Source organism: Egretta garzetta, unplaced genomic scaffold (assembly GCF_000687185.1).
Source record: "Egretta garzetta isolate BGI_Z169 unplaced genomic scaffold, ASM68718v1 scaffold412, whole genome shotgun sequence".
NCBI classification, from domain to species: Eukaryota; Metazoa; Chordata; class Aves; order Pelecaniformes; family Ardeidae; genus Egretta; species Egretta garzetta.
In genome coordinates, this window is record NW_009258770.1 from 698155 (window position 1) to 718472 (window position 20318).

At 40.2% G+C, this 20318-nt stretch overlaps 1 protein-coding gene across 1 annotated transcript in view; it reads right to left on the bottom strand.

Annotated features, from left to right (window-relative positions):
- Nucleotides 1-20312, bottom strand: part of ATP7A (ATPase copper transporting alpha) — a 29864-nt gene extending 9552 nt beyond the window's left edge. Inside the window, 14 exon segments of the mRNA XM_009649375.2 lie at nt 1-2; nt 4-115; nt 283-410; nt 830-921; nt 1215-1448; nt 1845-2070; nt 2245-2321; nt 2927-3088; nt 3540-3703; nt 4756-4962; nt 6721-7455; nt 8178-8667; nt 11699-11835; nt 19930-20312. The exon segment at nt 1-2 is cut by the window's left edge and continues 35 nt beyond it. Coding sequence (XP_009647670.1) covers nt 1-2; nt 4-115; nt 283-410; nt 830-921; nt 1215-1448; nt 1845-2070; nt 2245-2321; nt 2927-3088; nt 3540-3703; nt 4756-4962; nt 6721-7455; nt 8178-8667; nt 11699-11806 — 2737 coding nt within the window. The 5' untranslated portion in view covers nt 11807-11835; nt 19930-20312.
- Between the last annotated feature and the right edge of the window lie 6 nt (nt 20313-20318).

A 20318-nucleotide genomic window follows, 5' to 3' on the forward strand; every position in this document is an offset into this window, starting at 1 on the left:
AAAAGAGTTGTATCAGCTCCGACATGGGTTGCTGAAATCAGCAGCGATCCATTCTGATTAATAGAACCTGCAATAACTGTATTGCCAGGTTTTTTAGTCACGGGCATTGCTTCACCTAAGGAAAGGTCAGAAACAGATACTAAGATGTATTTATCAGCAATATTATAATAGCTACCAACGCCTAATGCAGAGTGAGGAGAACATCAGCTTCAACGTCCCTTCTTCAGGTTTGTTTAAAGGAAAAGAAAAACATTTTTACACGTGCAAAAAGCAAATGCTTACCTGTGATAAGAGATTCATCTACCATAGAATGTCCTTCGATAACACGACCATCCACTGGGAATTTGCCTCCTGGGATCACTTTGACGATGTCACCTCGTTGAACCAGTTCAACATCAACTTGCTCTTCACTAGAACGACGTATAGTGTTTTTAATAAGAGATTGTTAAATGAAGTGACCCAGGCAAAAGGAGTTGTCACTATACACAAAGCATAATCCCATTGGTTGACATTGTTAACGTAGACAAAAATTGTCAGAAGAAAGGCCACTTTAAAGAGCACTATGATTACTTCATCCTAATTTTATTTACTTTCCAGATGAGAAAATCCGCTAATTTTCTTATTACTGCAAAAATTAGCAAGATCCCAGTAAAACAAATCAGAGCAGTGTTAACTTTTCTGCATTTTAACGTTTATAACTGTCAAATATGCCAGCAAATCTAAAGTTATTTGCTTCAAAGTTCTATAGAACGGTAACATTTGTCTGTGAATTAAGCATATTAACAACAAAAAAGGAACAACAGAAAAAGCAAATGACAAAGCAAGATACCTTAAAAGAACGTTATCAGGGCCCAAGGTAACAATAGTAGCTTCAGTAGCTTGTAATGAAATTAGTCTTGCCAGTGCTTCTGATGTTTTACCCTAGAATAATAATTTTCATATTTTTCTGACTATGCTATTGAAAAAAATTGCTGGGTAAATGACAACTGCGTATGTTGCAATTTACCCTATTAAGAAAATACTTTCTGCAAAACAGACTTATATTAAGTCATTTCACATTTTTACTGAAGATAATATTACAACAAAGAAGGTTAAAAGAACCTAACAAAGCTTTTTCATGGGATTTTTTTTTTTTTTTTAAAGGTACACAACATTCCAAAATGATTCTTAGCGTCTTGCAGCTTGTCGATATCATGGGCTTTTATCTTCCTTACCTTTGCAACATGCTCTAGCCAGCGGCCCAACGAGATGAACACAAACAGCATAGGAGGCGTGTCAAAGAACGTTATGGGGTTTACTTTGGCTTTCTCAGCCATTGCAACTAGAAGAATAACAAACGAGTAGACGAATGCAATGGAGGTTGCCAAAACAATGAGCACGTCCATGTTTGCAGTTTTGTGCTTCAGCGCTTTGTATGCTTGTATGTAGAAGTGCCAGCCTCCGAACACCTGCAATAAGAGCATCAGTTGTATTTTATACACGCATTTGTAACACACAGCAGCAGCATTTCCGTAAGAGAGGGAGACACCCATTTTATTGGTGTTATTTGCCTTCTCCATCTCATCCCGAACAAAATCCCAGCCCTAGCCATCAGTACCACAGGTCTTCCCACCGCCCCGCGGTTCCACCAGTTCCTCCCCGTGCCCACCAGTGTGGCCAGGCAGGCTGCCTTGGACGCTGCCTGGCTGCACAGCACCTCTACACCGTAGCAGTCCCTAGCACCACTTCATTTGGCAACAGCAGAAGCAGGTAACAACCTCAAAAGCACTTTGAATCAGCGTAATTACAGTCACTTTTCAAATTTAATTGCCCAATAAACTAGGAGGTGTCATCTTCCCACTTACCTGTACAGGGACACAGAGTAAAAACGACAGAAGATTCATAACAGACAATCCTGGTAGGAGCTGGTATTCCAGGACCATAGAGGAGTGAAGGGCCTCCATTTCCTCATCGCTCATGTTGTGATGTGCATGAGCGTCTGAAAGCTGACTGTCCATAACCATCATGTAAATCATCAGCCCCATGACAGGAATACAGAAAACGAGACTCACAACAAAAGACCTTTTCCACCTCAGATTTAAAATGAGAAGAAAAGAAAAAAAAAAATTGTTTTGCAGTCAAGTGCTGGATAACATTTTAGCTAGCAAGTCTGCAGTCACAAAAAAAAATTCATAACTTTACTATTGATTAAAAAAGAAGAATCAGAGATGTTTATAGAATCCAAATACAGTCAGGAATACTTACTGCCTTATTTCCTGTTTGTGATCTAGGTGACCAGCAGATCTATCTTTTTTGACTAACGAAGTAGTGAAACCTAAATCCTAAGGAAAAAAGCGTAATAATAAAAAAAAGAACAGTTGATTTTTAAAGACACTTTGCGCTCATATAAAGTTATTGCCAGATTATTGACGGTGCCAGCCTTACATTTCATTTACTTTATTAACATTTCTGGTATGATTGTTACTAAGTTTTAGTTACCTTGCAAAGAGAGAAAAGCAATCTGATGTAGAGATCAATCTTTCTTAAACATGAAAACGCTGTTCTAAAACGTGGCTTTCTAAAATGGTTATGTCTAAAGCACGGAAGTAGAGAAATTGAGGGAGAAAGCCAAGAAACTTATTTCACCTCTCTTCTGCTACAGTACTCGTGCATATGCTTTATTTTTCTGCAAACCTATAGCTGGTATCTTTAACTCTACCATAGCCTGGCTTTCCTAGTATTTCTGTTTAAAAACTTAGGCAAAGTTGTAACAGAGCATTGCCTTTGAGCCAACACACGCGTACTATCTGCAGAAACTTGCAATAAGACAACAGTAGATGGAAGACTGACAGATTTTTTTCCTTTAATATTCTTCTGTTTCTGGGGTATGTAAGTCTTCAAAGGACACTGGACATTTTATGAGACTTGGTACCTCCATGAAACTTACCTTTATCACTTGCATAACATCTCGAGGACCTATAATCTCAGGATCATATTTGATGTGTGCTTTATTGGTTGCAAGAGCTACCGAGCAGTATAAAACACCATTAGTCTTCATGAGGGTGGATTCTATTTTGTGTACACAAGAAGCACACGTCATTCCTCTCACCTGTAAAATAAGGGTTCCTTTCCGTTATCAAAACCACAGCTCACACGGTAAATGCATCTTTTTAAAAAGCATGTAAAGAAAAAGTGCTTGTGACTATCCTGAATTACTTATTGCATGCTTCTGGGGTTTGAAGCAGTGAGATTGAGCTCTCTAGTTAAGGATGAGAGCGCTATAGAGGAAGCATAGCATAGAGATGAGGTGATTAAGCTTTGCTAAAGCTCCATAATATGCAGAGTAATCAAGAAAACACAGTGATATTTCTCAGACTTCAGTGTAGTAGTGAGCCAGAACAAGATATAGTTTGCAACACTGATGTACTCTTAAAACTTCATTTTTTGTAAATTAAGCTCTATTACATGATTAACACTTTAGGAAGTGGATGCTTACACAAGCACATCCAATAGATAAAAGCAATACAGACGGGGGTGGTTGGTTTTAATTATTAGCTTACAACAAGTTCCAGAATTCCATCTCCTTCACCACAGTTTTCCATCACAGTAGCTCCAAATCCCAGTTCCCGTATGAGCTCGGCAATAGCTGAAGGGTGTATGACAGCAGGATTGTACCTCACTTCCGCCTTTCCTGCCATTAGGGCAACAAGTATCGAATGGATTCCTAGAAAAGAAAACGTGTGAGTGGCAGATCATGCTTAAGAAAAACCACTGCATTTACGGTAACACGATGGCACAACAGCCATTTATTGAAGTTGAGAAGGCTACCATGTTGTATGTACATATGAAGAAAAAAGTCATCATTTTTGGAAGATACATCAATAATGCAACAAAAGCATCTAAGTGTATGTGTGATGGATGAAAAGTATTACTCCACACGAGCTGCGTATTTTTAATGGTCTAATTACAAACATTTAATCTATGCTACATGAAAAGATGATCTATTTTTACTTAAAAGAAGTTCTTCTAAAATACAGTTCTGCATATTTTTCTGATCTGCATTTAGCATTTCTAAAAACCTTTTCTTCCAGAGAGAGCACGTATGAGAAAGGGTAGTTCTAACAATACACAATCCCACCGCGCACTCAGTGAAAAGGATTTAGATTCATCCATTTTCTAGGATGAAAAAGATTAAATTCCAGGTTAACTTGGAACACACCCATCTTCGTTACAATAATTAAACACAGTCTACATTAATGACTCTTCATTACATCATAGTCATGCAACTATTTGTTCCTGCAAACATAATCATCACACTAACAGAAGATAGATATGGGTGTCCTGACTTGCAGAGCTAAAATTAACTTATGTCTCCTTAATCCATATTAATACCATCCCTCTCCAATAGCTCGCGCTTTCTAATACAGGCATGCATACTTCTGCCTTTAAGTTGCAGACCTGGGTATGCCCCTCCAGCGGAAAAGATTGGGTTTAGTTTCAAAAGCATGCGCGTTTGATCCCTACATTCTCTTCGGAGCACTCCAACTCCTGCTTTTGCAAAGGCAGTCTCTAGCCAGCGTGCCCACAAAGCACCAAGAACGACATTGTTTTCATCCTACGAACGAACGCCAGCAGACTCTGTTCTCACCCATGAAACGCACCAGCAGCAGCATTTCTCTTGACAACCCACACGTTAGAAAAGCCATACGAAAGCTAGATGGAGTCACCAAAAGAAACGCTTGGAAATTTAACGGCATACACTGACATTTATCTTACCATCTTCTCTTCTCAAGTTTCTCTCAATGTTGGCAACGCATGAAGCACATGTCATTCCCGTGACTTGGACGTAGCATTTTGATATAGTCTTTGTCTCTTGTCTAGCAAGGTGGGTTGGTGACGTTTTGGCAGGAGGCTCGGTTTTGTGAGATTCCAGCTGCACTTCGGGTGGGGGCTGAGCTATTGCCACAGGTAGTTCTGCCCTTGCTGAAAAGGAGATTGCAATTCATGCCATTATGAACAGCCACTGAGGTATGAGCTGGTACTACACCAGCTGCAAACACATGTTGCTGTAAATTTAGACCAAAAAATGGTAATTGTACATGCCTTGTCAACTAGATTCGTTTGTCAAGAGTAAGCCAAAGAAAACAAGAAAAAAAAGGGTTGGGCCACTGATAAATTTACTGTTTTGTCACTATTTTTCCTTTTGCTTTTCCTCATTGTGTTTGTCTGTCCTGTTGCACATCCTTTGTCCTCTTCTGTAGACTGCAAGCTAAACCTCTGCATTGCAACCTTAGTTTTACACACAATTTTACCTGGGGCACAAAGCTGAATATGGAAGCAACTGCCTGTTTCATAAGCAAAGTTAGTGCTTTTGACCTTCGATAAGGTGTCTCAAACTACAGACAACTGCTTCTTACAGTAATTCAGGAGATGCTAGGTTTATGCAGGAGCAGTATGAAAGGCATTAAATGGGAGCACCTGATTACTACTTCAGTTATTGCCACAAAACAGCTCACATACTGTATTTCTCAAAATTTAAACTTATGGAATCAAGAAATGGAGCTTCCCTGTCCCCTCAGGAAGCCTCTCTTCCTATTAATATTCACCTGTATTTTTGCCATAAGTCTTCTGCATTCTATCATCCAGCCATCTGCTCCCACTGTGTAATTACTGTTAGTGTAGCAGGCATCACAGTAAGCATCTGTACTGGTTTTGTCTGGGACAGGGTTAATTTTCTTCATAGTAGCTCATACGGTGCGGTCTTTTGGATCTGTGACCAAACAGCATTGATCACACGGGGATGGTTTCCTTGCTGCTGAGCAGGGCTGACACAGAGCCAAGGCCTTTTCTGCCTCTCACCCCACCCCACCAGCGAGGGGCTGGGGGGGCACAAGGAGCTGGGAGGGGACACAGCCGGGACAGCTGACCCCAGGGGTATCTCACACCGTATGACGCCATGCCCAGCACATAAAGCTGGGGGAAGAAGGAACTGGGGGGACGTTTGGAGCGATGGCGTTTGTCTTCCCAAGTCACAATTATGTGCGATGGAGCCCTGCTGTCCTGGGGGTGGCTGAGCACCTGCCTGCCGGGGGGAAGTAACAAATTAATTCATTGCTTTGCTTGCACACACAACTTCTGCTTTACCTATTAAACTGTCTTCATCTTAATCCACAAGTTTTTGCTCTTTCACCCTTCTCTTCCCGCTCCCACTGTGGGGGAGCAAGTGGCTGGGTGGTGCTTAGCTGCCTACCAGGGTACCTCTCAACAGCATCCCTTTAACTTCCTCGGTGATGTCCACACTCTTCAGATTCTTGTCACTCCTCAGTCATACCTGAGCCTGGTTAAATACCCATTCTCTAGTTACTCCACAGGAGCCAAGTCTTTGATAATTTGTTAGTAAAAGAACTTCAGCACGGCAATCCATAACTTCTTCACAGCTAGCAAAGCTCCAATTCCATATTCATCCCATGAATATTATACAGTAGCAAACTGAAGCACCATTCAAACAGCAGTATTTATCTGACATATTTATATTTCCAGGTATCTCAATCATTTTTAATTACTCTGATGTATTAAAGGAAGCGCAAATATATTTAATTATCTCATTGACAGTGAAGACATAAAGCTTCTCTTGGCAAGCATGAAGTTATGTATCAATTGCTAAATTTCATCTTGTGTGGTACCAAATCCTAAACAGAACTGCACAATTCTTTTACATTTAAAAGTTTAGTATATCATTACCTGATAAAGATGCTTCAAATCCCATATCCTCTATTGAGGATCGCAAGTCTTCTGGGCATGTTTGCAGAGGGTCGTATTCTATAGTCCCATTGCAATTTGCAAGAGAGACACGAATAGATTTGACACCTGCCTTTTGGGATACGACTCCCTCAATGGACTGCACACAAGAGTTGCAAGTCATTCCCTCAATATTTATTACAACAACTTGAGTAAGTGGCTGGCTAGTATCCTTCAAAGCTGGATGAGAAGACTTCAGTGGAGACTCCAGCGTGGGGAAAAGTGCTGCATTTTCATATTCATCAGGAAGGCTGACTTTAAATGTCTCTGGAGACACCGCCTCTATGGCTTTTCTCAGTACTTCTATGCTAATTAAGTCTGGGTTATAGTTTACAACAGCAGATTTTTTCTCTAATGAAACAACTATACTTGTTACCGATGGGAGTGCTGATATGGTGCTCTGAATATTGAGGACACATGAACCGCAGTGCATGCCATCGACTCTGAAGACAACTGTCTTTGTATCATTCACATTCGAGTTCTCTTTCAGCGCTGCCTCGGAGCCTTTGCTCTGAGTATTCCTCAGCCTTTCCAGGTTAATAGCACTGAGCTTGAGGGGTCTAGGCTGCTTTTTGAAAGACGCTGTGAAACCCGTGGCTTCAATTTGATGTTTTATTTCTTCTGCTGTAATTAGATGAGGCTGGTAGACAACAACAGCTTCCTGATTGTCCAGGGACACTGAAAATTAATCAAGAAAAGTAAGCGTGCATTACCACCCTAAGCATAGTAAGGACGTTGCCCTAAAAGCAATGGATCTTCTCAAAGGTTTCCAAGAATGCTTTGAATGCTCAGAACTGTAACTGCAATGAAATGGAGATTTAATTGGTTTGGTAAATATCAAACAATTTATTCTTCAACCATGTTTTTGTCTAGTACTACAACAATTTTCAACTCTTCTCTTCCTCAATTTTTTTTCTTTCCCCCGGACTGTCACAAATGGCATTACTATTTCTTACTAAATTTATTCTTTTAGCAGGGCTCTGTGGCAATAGATTTATGCCAAAGCTATTTATACAGATAATTTTGTCTTGCCTTTTAGATATATCCCATATATGCCAAAATTATTTTTTAATTGAACAGAAAATACAAATTAGTATTAATTACAATACAAAAAGAGATATCTGGTATTAGAGATTCCTGTAACTAGTAATAAAATGTGGAACACAACTACTCCAGGCTCCCTACCAAAATACAAAGCAACCACTGAACACTGTCACACAGGCAACAGCAACAGCCTCAGCCACGATTTGTGCCCCTTTCTTCACTTCTGGTCCAAATTAAACATGTAGCTAAATACCTGGTACCACAAAGAGCAACTGTCACACTAGGCTAAACCCACAATGCCACCAGAGAACAGCATGGCCAACTTCAATTTACACAGAAACACACTAAGGTCTTACCTTTAATCCGCTGAATTCCTTGCAATTTGCCAATCTTCCCCTCAATGGTGCTGGTGCAGGAATGACAGGTCATGCCCTCTACTTTCAAGCGCAGCACAACGCTACTTGCTTGAGACCAGCTGGAATCTTCCCAAGTTCCAGGCGTTACCTCTGGTGCCGAGATGTTTAAATCTACTCCTGGGACCATCTGGATAATCTGCTTGCCATTTATAATGGAAGAAATGAAAGTCACCACTGCAGTTTTTTGATCGGAGGATATTTTAACGTCCACGATACCTTTGTTCTTTAGTAGCGTATTACAAATCTGTTTAGATGTTAGAGCTGACTGAGTAGGAATTGTAAGAAAAATAGTGTCAAGTAAAACAGGTTGTGGGTTTGAATCAGATAACGTAGCATCAAATCCCATGTCATATATTGCTTCCTGCAGTGTTGCTGGAGTCTGCAGTTTTGAGTCATAAATGACGACTGCATTCTTATCCTGTAGAGATACCTTGCAAGGGAAAAAAAAACAAACAACAAAACAATTTAGCAAACTGCAATGCTAAGAGATGAGAACTAATACCCTGCATGAGATGAGAAATAGCTTTTACTTGCATATATTAGTAATAGTTGTCCAGTATAATTTTATCCATCACTACTCACCCTGAAGAGTAAAGCCATACCAACAGCCACCATAAGGTAACTTCTGCTCCGCCGTGCAACACCACAGCTAGAACAACAGGTTTTTTTCCCCCCACCAGTTTCAGAACCCCTTGCAAGTCTGTCTAGCCACTTTTACGTATGACATCCAGACAGCATCAATGCATTTAATGAAACGTCCAGAGCCAGGCTCTTTTGAATTACGATGACTAACCCAATTCAATCGCAAAAGCAAAACAGCCCACAGAAAAATTTCTAATCTCATCTACAATTCTGCAGTTAGCAGCAATTACCCTTAGGCCACAAGGACGAAAGAAAACACGCTTTGAAAAAGCCCACAGATTTAAGTGACAGTGAAAGGAGTCCAGCATTTCTAGGCATCTTAGACACAGGCTGTTAACCTGCTATGAGCAATAAAGCGCATCAGCCTTCACAGAACAAAATTCAGGTTTCGAAATTTGATATACGGCAAACATTAAAGCAGCTGGTTTTCCTCTCTCTGTACCTTTTGGTGATCCAGAGACGTCCTGATTTGGTACTAACCTTTCACATCAGATAGTACAAATATCCTCAATTTAATTTGCTCCCAACTGATGATATATCAAACACAATTATTGCAGTTTCCAAAAGGGAAAGCCGATGCCTGCCAGAGGCCCAACATATTATCATTCAATTCTATCTTTCCTCTTGGGCAAAGGTACAACCTAAAGACCACAGTCATGATTAAATTAGACAAGTTAAATCATTTTAAGAACCACCTTTCTTCGTTTTTGTCCCAATTATGGGCCTCAGCAGAATTAGCAACATGGACATTCATTGGTTTCATTGCAGTTGGAGGCATAATAACCTAAATGCAGCCCTGTGAGTCTGTATTGGCCACCTAACATTCATCTCCCCTGCTGACCTAATTCATAATCACTAAACAAAACCCTGCTTTACTGTTCTCAGAGATTTTTCTGAAACAAATGATCTGGCTAAATTGAGGTTCTGATGCTGTAGTGAGGATTATTACTGACTATGACCTCTTAAAGTATTTTATAGTCCTTTTCTACTCAAACTATGTTTTTGTAATATATTCTCTTGCCAAGAGTTCTTCTGAAACAGTATTCAGCTTTGGGATAAGGTATTTCCCTTAAAACCTAAATACAAAAATCTTAATACTGCCCTCTTAAAACCCTGCTTCATTCCTTATATAAAAGACACGATGGGACGCACATTGCCTTCAATCAAGTTAAAAGAGTGAATCTCTCCTCCTCCTATCTCACATAATCTGTATATTCTCAGAAATTAGCCGAAACAATACAAATGAAAGGTTGATGAGATTAAATCTTTTGCTAGAATAAGGGAGAAAGGAAGGATTCTGAAGTCACATTAACTGGGGGTATTGTTTTACAGGCTGCTTTTAGCCTTCATTTGACTTTATGCTTGTGGATGCCTAGTGACTTATCTGACCATACCGCGCCACTGAGGTTAACAGCGGTATCCCTATGTCCCAAACGGTCTGTTCGGTGGTCCAAGGTTCTGGCGTCAGATCGTAGCCTCGTATCACGCTAAAGCCCCGTTAAAGTTGAAGGAAGACGAAAAATGATGCATCTTGTAAATATTGCTGCTGTTCTGCAAAGTTTCCATGTGCACACATGAACGCCTACTTCAGGCAAAGGAAATGGTACTAACCAGACCTTTGGTGCACCACAATGAGCCCTTCGAAAACAGCTAGGGGCAACGATCACATGCCCCTCAAATTAAGACAGTGCACCCCATTCTGGGAAGGAAAGCGTTCATCTAAGACATATCAAAAGATAATTTCTGTTTTAGTGGATGAAAGCAGGAAGATATTTTCTTTAGCGCAAAAATCAACCACTACAGAGTGGTTCTTCAGAACCTAGATACTAAGTAAATAAACTTTGCCATTTTCTGTTGCTGCTATTGTTAGGACTGTTCTTTTCTAGCACAAATTAGCTCATAAAACTAACAGGAATCTCCCAGCTTTTAAATTGTTTCCATTAATAAAACTACTGTAAAATGATGTATTGTGTAGGAATAATCAGCTCACCCTGGCTCACTCTACAGTCCGATATTTTGCCCATGATAGAAAAAATACTAACAAAATATTGGTATCTCCTCTGAGCTAAGAAGAAAAAAGTTAAAATCAAGTCAGATCAAGGAAGTCGGGATTAAGGGCAAACCAAGTAGCTCTTAACAATTCAAGACTACATTTCTGCTGCCCTCTCTCCCATTTCCTCACGGATAGTACAAAGGAAAGGAAACTTCTAATGCTTGAAAGAGCTAGCAAGGCTTTCCTCTGTCATGTGGATTACCTTCTACTCTTATTTCATGAACCACAATAAAAAAAAAAAAGCTTTATTTTTCATGGTGGGTCAACTACCACATGATTAACTGGACACCTCGAGCCCACAAATGCTTTGGAACCTGTGCAAGCGACCTCTGTGTACTGCCAGTTTGAAAGAGAAGGCCTGGGGGCTTGTGAGCAAATACTGACATTTATTCAGTGTGAGGGACAAGGACAGCTTGCTTTTTTTTACCAGTATAAGTTCTAGTGCTTTTGCTTTATCTTACTTTAAAATTTCCTGTTCTTGCCTTTTTTTGGACTTTTTTTTCCTGATTACTTCAAAATACCGAATTAATTGTAAAGCAGAAATTTACTTAAGAGTAACAGATAATGATGTAGCTCCCACCGCAGTAAAGCAAGCGCTCGTTTTCATCTTATACCAGAAAATACACTAACGCACTTCTAGTGTCAGCTTTCCATCAACTGTACAGCATACATTCTTTCCACATATTTTCCTCCCTTGGTGCATACTTTATCATGGTTTCTCATATAAGAACAAAGCTTTGTAAGAAATAGCCATAGTGTTACTTACTTTAATGTTATGGATACCATTCATCTTCCCGACATGCTGTTCAATGGTTTGGACACAGGAATTGCACGTCATCCCCTCCACACCGATGACTATGGATTTTGCTTCCATTGTCAAATCCTACTCAAGTCTTCTCATTGCTGTTGGCCAAAACAATTAGGACATTTGTTCTTAAATCATTTCACAAAAAATTGACATCAAAACAGGGATTTAACAGATGATGTACTTGGCCACACGTAAATCTGAGCAAAGCTGAAGAGGAAGGAGAACTTTAGGTATTTATTCCTATAAATTTTCAAAAAGGGAAAGCATTCAGACATTTATTACTTGGTTTGTGTTACAATTGAGATCATTTAATTGCAGGCAGCAAGCTGTGGTTCACTGCTGTGTGAGATGAAACCGTAGGGAGAAGCAACCGAGAAAGAGCCAGCTCTTGGAATGCCGGAACAAAAGAGGACGGCATGTAAGCCACAGCAGCACAGGTGATGCTCATGGTTTTCCACATTTATATCTCATATTATCCCATGCCAGCAAAAACAAGTGATACCAAAATTAGCCCTAGGAAGCAAATCAAGCTTCTCCCACATCTCATTCAGAAAAGTCTAATTTCCGCTCCTCTGAAGATTATGGTTATTATTGTTCCTCATAAAAAGAAGCCCAGAAAAAGTGATTGAACATAAGTGAAATTAATTTGTAGAAATAATGGCTAATGTAAAAGACTTCTTTTGTTCAATGAATAAACCGTTAAGTAACAGAGGGGAAAAGACAACAAAATTAGTGGTTTTTTAACCTTGTGAAAAATTGCATTCTGTTTTCCAGTGACAGAGAGGTTAGTGACCAGGAAAATGATCACAGTACCTGCCTAATGTTTGGCTGCAGTGGAAGCAACAGCAAATTTTGATGATTAACCAAACAGCTAAAGTTAAGCACGTGCTTAACTAATTTTTTTTTTTTTTTTTACCCTAGGGACTTATCTTGGAAAACTAAATTACATTAAGTATTCGCAATGTTCACTAAAATTAATTTTCTTGCTCCTGGCTGACATTTCAGAACTGCTCCTGTTACAGAAGGTCTGAAAGTTTCTGTTTTCACTGAGACATGCTACAAACTGTGTAAGAATACAGGGATGTTTCCCCACAGAAACAGGTCTACCTCCCTGATGCACGAAACTAAATGCTGAAGCTTAATCACCAAGACGTAAAGACAGTATAAACCTCAGAATTAGTGAAGCTTCCAATAGATTAAACACATCTTTTTCCTTTAATTGTGTTTTATATTAAGAGCCAGGAACACACTGCAAATTCCCGTCAGCCACTAACCCATGGGAGAATTTAACTATAATTTCTGGGTCAAAAACAAAAAAAGGTTTAAGTATGTAAACAATATGAAAGATAGTCTGAGAAGTTGATTTTCAAAATTTATTTTCCTAATGCATCTCCTAAAATGCCCAAATGACCAAGTAATTCACCTGAACTGGGGCATGAACCTTCGTATTCTGATAGGCAGTGAGAGTTTTGTTCAAGAACCACGCAGTAAATGAGTAGACAAATCAAGAATTAGTGCACGTTAATGATAAGCATGGCAAATGGACAGGAACATTCGGCAAGGCATAAAGGAAAAAAAGCTCATAGCCATAAGGACTTCGAACACCTGTATGCAACAACAGAGGAACCTTTTTCACTGACACATGGGGAAAGCCTGAGCATCACTCCCACAGATATTTAAATCTGATCAGAACCTTGAACTACCTGCGACATCTGAGTTTCCTGAAAGGCACTGGGTATTTACTCTCAATATAGCATAAAGCACTCACGCTTCATCCTTCCATCCCAATCAGAGCATAAGGGCTGCAAGCACAACTCCAGCCCTGTCGGTGGCCGTGGGATCAGAGTCTAAAGCTACATCCTGCTCTCGCCCTGCGTCTGGATGCAGGTGTGGGTGCGCACAGGACACGCTGCAGCATGACGTGGTCTCAGTGCCGGGAGGCAGAGGGAAGAGCTCCCTCAGGCAACGTAAGCTTTGATTATTGCTAAGGCTGGCCAAGAAAATAGCATTAACACTTGCACTGGCTGTACTAACCTGGTGCTGCTGCCTCAGAAGGCATTAACAGTGACAGTAAGTTGTTATTACTAGAGGCAACATCATATTTAGGATGAGAGGAAATGGCCTCAGGTTGCATGAAGGAAGATTTAGATTGGACATTAGGAAAAATTTCTTCACCCAAAGGGTTGTCAAGCACTGGAAGGGGCTGCCTAGGGAAGTGGTCGAGTCCCCATCCCTGGAGGGATTTAAAAGCCGGGCAGACGCGGTGCTGAGGGACAGGGTTTAGTGGTAGACAGGTACGGCTGGGCTCGATGATTTTAAAGGTCTTTTCTGACCAAATGATATTATGTTATAGCTAGTGGAAAACAGTAACAATAACTCATCCCTGCTAAGAAAAGACGACAACTCTACCTCAAGAGTTATTACAGATCTCACTTCTTGCCTATTCTTACAAGATCTGAGTTGTAAGAAACACACAAATATTTTAAGTAAATATCCACACATTACAGACATACAGAACTGTCACCTGACACACAAGAGAATTATGAATCAGCAGAAGAGTATATTTTAAGCAGACTTCATACAGTAGGTCCTTTCTCAGGCTCATCCACACACTCAGAAGTATAAGATATTTTTAAAAACACTGTAAAACTACCCAGGAAGATACATGCTTTCGTGTCATCGTATCAAAGTGTGATCCTTACTCATCACCTCAGTTCTTCCGTAAGGAATGCTCAGTCCACATAGAGCAAACAAAGGCATCATTGTAACTCCACAGTCAGGGAGCAATGAATATTGGCACAAGGCTGGAGCACAAACGAAGTTTCAAGAAGTCCTTGACGTACAGTGTGTTTTGTGTGCACAACCAGACACATGCAATTAACTGAGACCCAAGAGCCCATCGGAGTCAATCTGTCCTCTAGTAAGGTTGGATAGAAGTGAACTTAAAAGCATTTCAGGTACACTATCAACTTGAACTGCCTTGACAACTGCACTATTACTGGATTTTGAAGTAAAATATGAAGTATGGAAATACTTTGGTTGTGAGCTGCTATCTAAAATAATCAGAGGTTGGTAAGATGTTGCCTTGGACTGGAGTTGGGGTACAGCTGTACGCCAGCCTGAGAAAGCCTGCAGAGCTCCCGGCTGTCTTGCCTGGTCTTTGGTTTAAGAGACTCAAACTGCAGTTTAATAATATCCATTATTACAAGAAACTAGGATACAGCATTAAAGTCTTTTCTGTAAGTCGTATGTCAAACTAACAGCAGCCACACATGTAATACGGAGAACTACTACTATTAAAGTGATCACAGTAGCCATCAGCACCGCCACCCAACGCCCACAAATGCATTAAAAAAATTAACTGCTTATACATAAAAAAATAACATTATACTTATTTAACATCTACTTCTATTATCATTTGTTATGGTCAAAGCATTTCCTCCACTCTCTCGGTTTGTTTCCTTGCCCTGCTGCTGTTCATTTCACATATAATCACTTCCACCATTTCTTACCCAGCCTCACGTTTTCCTACTTAAGAGGTAGCATGTGGAAAGAGAAACAGGAATTATTAGAGCTATCCTGCCTTAGTGACCTAATTAACTAAATAAAGTTTGTAAAGTGGCTTCAATTATGATGGATGATATTTCTACAAGTGGAAGAAAACGTTCCGATTGCAGTAATTCAGGACCACTTACAGAGTGTGTCAGAACCCTACTATGTCAGTAGAATGTCCTGTTTACATTTCAAGCATATACTTCATACAGATACAATCTTTCCTTTAAAATAAGCACATCATCTGCTCTGTGTGTGTGGATTTAAATACTAATTGAAAAGCAATCAAGCTTCAATCATGGCACTGCACCAAGAAGTTGGGGTTTTTTTGCTGGGTTGGTGATGGTTTTTTCAAGACTGCTCTCCTAGGACCAACCCATCGGGACCCCACAGCGTTAGGCATTGTATAAACACAGCAGAGAAAATCCTTTCCTGGAAAAGATTCTAATTCAAACATGCAAAAAGCATAAAGGCATAAAAGATTATTTTTTTTTACCCCTCAAGGCCCCAAAGTACTAGGACTGAATCCAGAACTTCCATCACAGAATTTTTATCTGTTGGATCAGACTGTCTCGTCTTTTTGCTCTCCAACTTTTAATTAAGAAACACTATTGGATCTACATGATATATGCATCATTACAGCTCTCTGTAGGTGGGGAATACAACAAACAAGGATTTTTATTTGTGTGTTGCAAGTTGCTAACAGTTTTCATACCATTTTTAAAGAGAGGCTGTTCTCTAAAATACGAATGTGTCTAAATCTAAAGGTAGAAAATGAGCCATTAGGAAGCAATGCTGGCTCTTCACATCAGTTCCATTGTCTTATCGACACTGAACTGAGAAACAGCACATTCGCAATCTCAGTTTTCTGTACAGCCTTACGGAGATTTCCGCAGACCAAATTGTCTGGATTTCCAGCTCTCCTGATGCTTCAAAGAGATCTTGTTCTCTGAACAACGTATAGGGTTAATACATAGTGGCTGTCAGCATACATACACCTTTCTTCCTCCCCTCACAAAACGCCCAGGACAATGAGTCAAATTTAAAAGCTGATACATGCTTACATCCGAGACAGCATTCTACCTTCTTGTATTCTATTTCATTCCTAAGGCTCTGCCTCCCTTATGAGGGCTTCCTGGTAGAGATACTCAGGCTGAAACGTAAATATTTTTGTCACAATTTCCTCCTTCCGACAATGTTAAATGAAGAAAAACTCATGACTAAGCAGCCTGAAAAATATTTGTTACACCAAGAAATTAGGACTAGATGCACACAAGAGGTGTGCACATATTGACAATTTAATCCTAGTTCTCCTTATATGTGTTAATATTTTACCAAGTTCACAAGAAAATGGATGCAGAAGTCAAAAGATCTGCATGAGGCTACGCAGCAATCTGTGGATACTACAGCCAGTGCTTGAACTTGGAACACCCTGTTTCTTCACTCTTGCCATCCATCACGATAGATTTGTTTGTTTTCTCCCCCCATTTTAATTTTTTTTTACATATATATATATATATACATACACACAAAATAATCCATCTATGTGCGCACGTGTGTGTATATGCATTAGCTCAAAAGAGAACCTCACCGTACAAGGGACAGTTATGGTTCTGGCAGGATGCAGCTGAAACAATCAACACATCTAAAACTTCTGTAATATCTAAAAAGCTTTCCCAGTGACAACATGTATTTTTACATACACACAAAATAATGCATCTATGTGCGCACGTGTGTGTATATGCATTAGCTCAAAAGAGAACCTCACCGTACAAGGGACAGTTATGGTTCTGGCAGGATGCAGCTGAAACAATCAACACATCTAAAACTTCTGTAATATCTAAAAAGCTTTCCCAGTGACAACATGTATTTTATAAGCTGACACTGAAGATCTCAATTATTATCACTGACTGCAAGGCAAATGGCTGCTTATAAAGAGCTTGTAATTCAAAGTTATCACAGGCATATTCTTTAAGTGAGATGCCAGCTAAGTTACGGATCACATGTTGCTGTAGAGAAGAAATATGGTCTTATTCTTAATGCATTCCTCCATCTATAAAACACCTTCATCATCAATTAGTAACAAATTTGACGACGCAAACAAATGGCAACACAACACCCTCTCCCCCCCTTTAATCTAACAGCTATGTTCTTATCATACAAGAAAGGAAAAGGCTTCAATTCAACTACTGCTGTTTTGGAACCTTCTAAAGCCGCTTCACCTTATGAAGTGCTTTGGCTTTCAGCAAACTTTGCAAAAGCTTTTTGTATTCTCTGCTACACCATTCCCTGCTTAATACCTTTAGAGACTCCCATTTTCTATTCTGTTTCATTACCTTCACCTCTGGCTTTGCAGTACACCAGGCAGCAGCACTTCCCTGACTGGACATTAACACCATCAATGAAGCAGCAGAGCCCTAGGAACGATCTGGCAATTGCTCAGTAAGAGAAGGAGGCGGCATACAAAGAATAATTAAAACCAAAACAGTATTTGGGAATAGAAATAAGTCCTTGTATTTTTTTTCAGGTAGGATTTTAGGCTTAACACTTGGGTGGCCTGTGTGCAAGTTAAAATCCAAACACTCCATTTTCTTGAAGAAAGTCAATTAGTGTTTCTTTGAAGTGAACGAAGCAACAGAAAGTAATTTCTACTTCCAACAACAATTTCTTCCTATGGAAAGGAAAATGAAACAGTGATGAAGCACAAGATTGCGGAGAAACTCGGACTCATCTCTCTCAACCATTTTCTGACGTGCTAACAACAGTCTTTGTAAGTAAAATATCTGAAGCAAGATGAGATTTGATTAAGTCAAAGTTAAGACACTCACCTGACACTATTCAAAAAAAAAAAAAAAAAGAAAATATGAGCAATGTGAAGGAGAAGCTACAACACTGGTAAAAACACAGACTCTCACTTTACCCCACAAAACCCACTTTAGTGCTTCCAGTATTGGAGCCAACCCAGGCATCACAGTGTAACAAAGCACTGGGCACCACAAACACGCGTTGTGCCTGGCCTAGGATCAGTAAGGATACGTAACGGAGAAGCACGCAGTGTTTCCGGCTAAGCGTACAACTTCAGTTTTCACCAAAGTTTTCTATATATAGATAATTACCTTGAATTTATAGTTGCTGAAACTAAAAGAGGTCAAAACTAGGCAAAAATCACACAAACGCCAGAAACAGAATCTGTCAGATTTAACTACAGCCTTTGAAGTTTACTACATTTCTAAGTGGCCGAGCCCTACTTTATAGCTCGCTTTACTTACAGCGGCAGAAAGATAAATTACTGATTACATTAAGTGGAAAAAAGGTACCTATCCCTAACTCTGCAAAGACCTATGAAAAAGAACAAAGGACAGAGAGCATGAAAGGAAAAAGCTGTATCATCTCATCCTCGGGCTTACAAAAGCACTGGAGGATGGGTTACAGGGGATCTGGTCCAATACAGAAGAACAAGGTTTTATTACCTTCATTGGCAAGCAGATACATTTGACAGTATGACTAGATATGAGACTTAGTAATTGAGGAAGAAACTGCACATCTGTAATAAACATCTGTCAGACAGATAAGTGATACTCTAAATAGGCTGCAATTCATGTTGCTCAAGACTTTAACAAGTCTTGCTTGGTCAGCAGACTATGGAAATTGCTCTGAAGAACTTTACTTCTGTACAAGCTGGATGGAAAAAAAAAAAGTACATATTGAAAAGGTTCTACTTCACTTCTAACAAGAGTTTTATAATACTCGAGACAAATTCTTAGCAAATCCTTTTACTTGTCCTTCCACTACCTCTTCATGTCAGATTTTTTTGGAAAACGTGAACGCTCCCCTGGAATAATCACAGAAAATATATAATTTCTAAATCCTTGCTATGTGAGCATACTAAGGCCAACTGGGGCTCCTCATTCTTGAGCTTAGTCTCAAAATACAATGTGGAATGCATTATACAAGTGAAAATAAGAATAAAACAGTAAATGACATGTAACGCTAGCTTTTACTTTCAGTTTGCCACCTGGGAAGGAAAAAAGCTTCAGGTCTTTACAACAAAATACATGATAATTATTGATTTCTAATCAAACTGTGTTTGTGCTGACACAGTGCATCATAATACACACAACTAACTTCCACATTACCAAAGAGGAAGAATTATTGCTTTCTCTATTCACGTCTACAAATACAACTCAACAAGTATTTAAGCACAGAAATGCAATCTCTGGTGACTGCATAAAAGATTTTAAGGAACTTTACACTAAAAATAATTATCTGCAATTTTCAGAACATGGATACAGAGAGGCAATAGCTAAGCTGGGCTTGCTCTTGCTCATTTGCATGAGATTTTACCCCAAAGCATCATCAGCAACTACTTGCCCTTTTCCAGAATATTTACACTGTTTGCAATGAAAACACTGGAAAAATGTACTTGTGCACAGAGCGCTGCCGTCCCAAGGCACAACACCAAGCAAGATGTTTCATAGGTACAAGTTAAGTAGCTCACACATGAAAAAGAGAACCTCGAAGAAGAAGCTCAGTGACTTGCGTGTTCAAATTCCTCTTAAATCTTTCTCTGAAGATGGCTAAGGGTAGAAGGGGTACATTTTTTTTTTTCCCCAGTCCCTCCTGGAGCGCACACTTACTGCACGCCAAGAAGCAACGAGCTCTCAGATGCGGATGTCCACCTGTACGAAGGGCCCGTTTGTGCTTCCCCGTCTGACGGCGCTCAGCCCCCGGGCACCGAACGCATCCCGCAGGAGCGGGGGGAGTTGCTCCGGTGACTCCCGACCCTCAGCACCGGGGGAGAAGAAAACGGGAAGCGGGAGCAGCTTGCAGAGAGGGAAGCGGTGGAGCAGGAAACGCTGTTTTGGATTGAGAGCCGTGGTTTGGCTCCCGAGCCCGCGTTAGGTCGGTCCGTTTGCGAAACGCCAAGTCACCTCCGCGCTCACCCCGGAGCCCGCGCCAGCTCCCCCGGGACGAGCTGCGCGGCGCGGCTCGCCTCAGGGCCGGGGGGGGACTCGGACCTCACCGC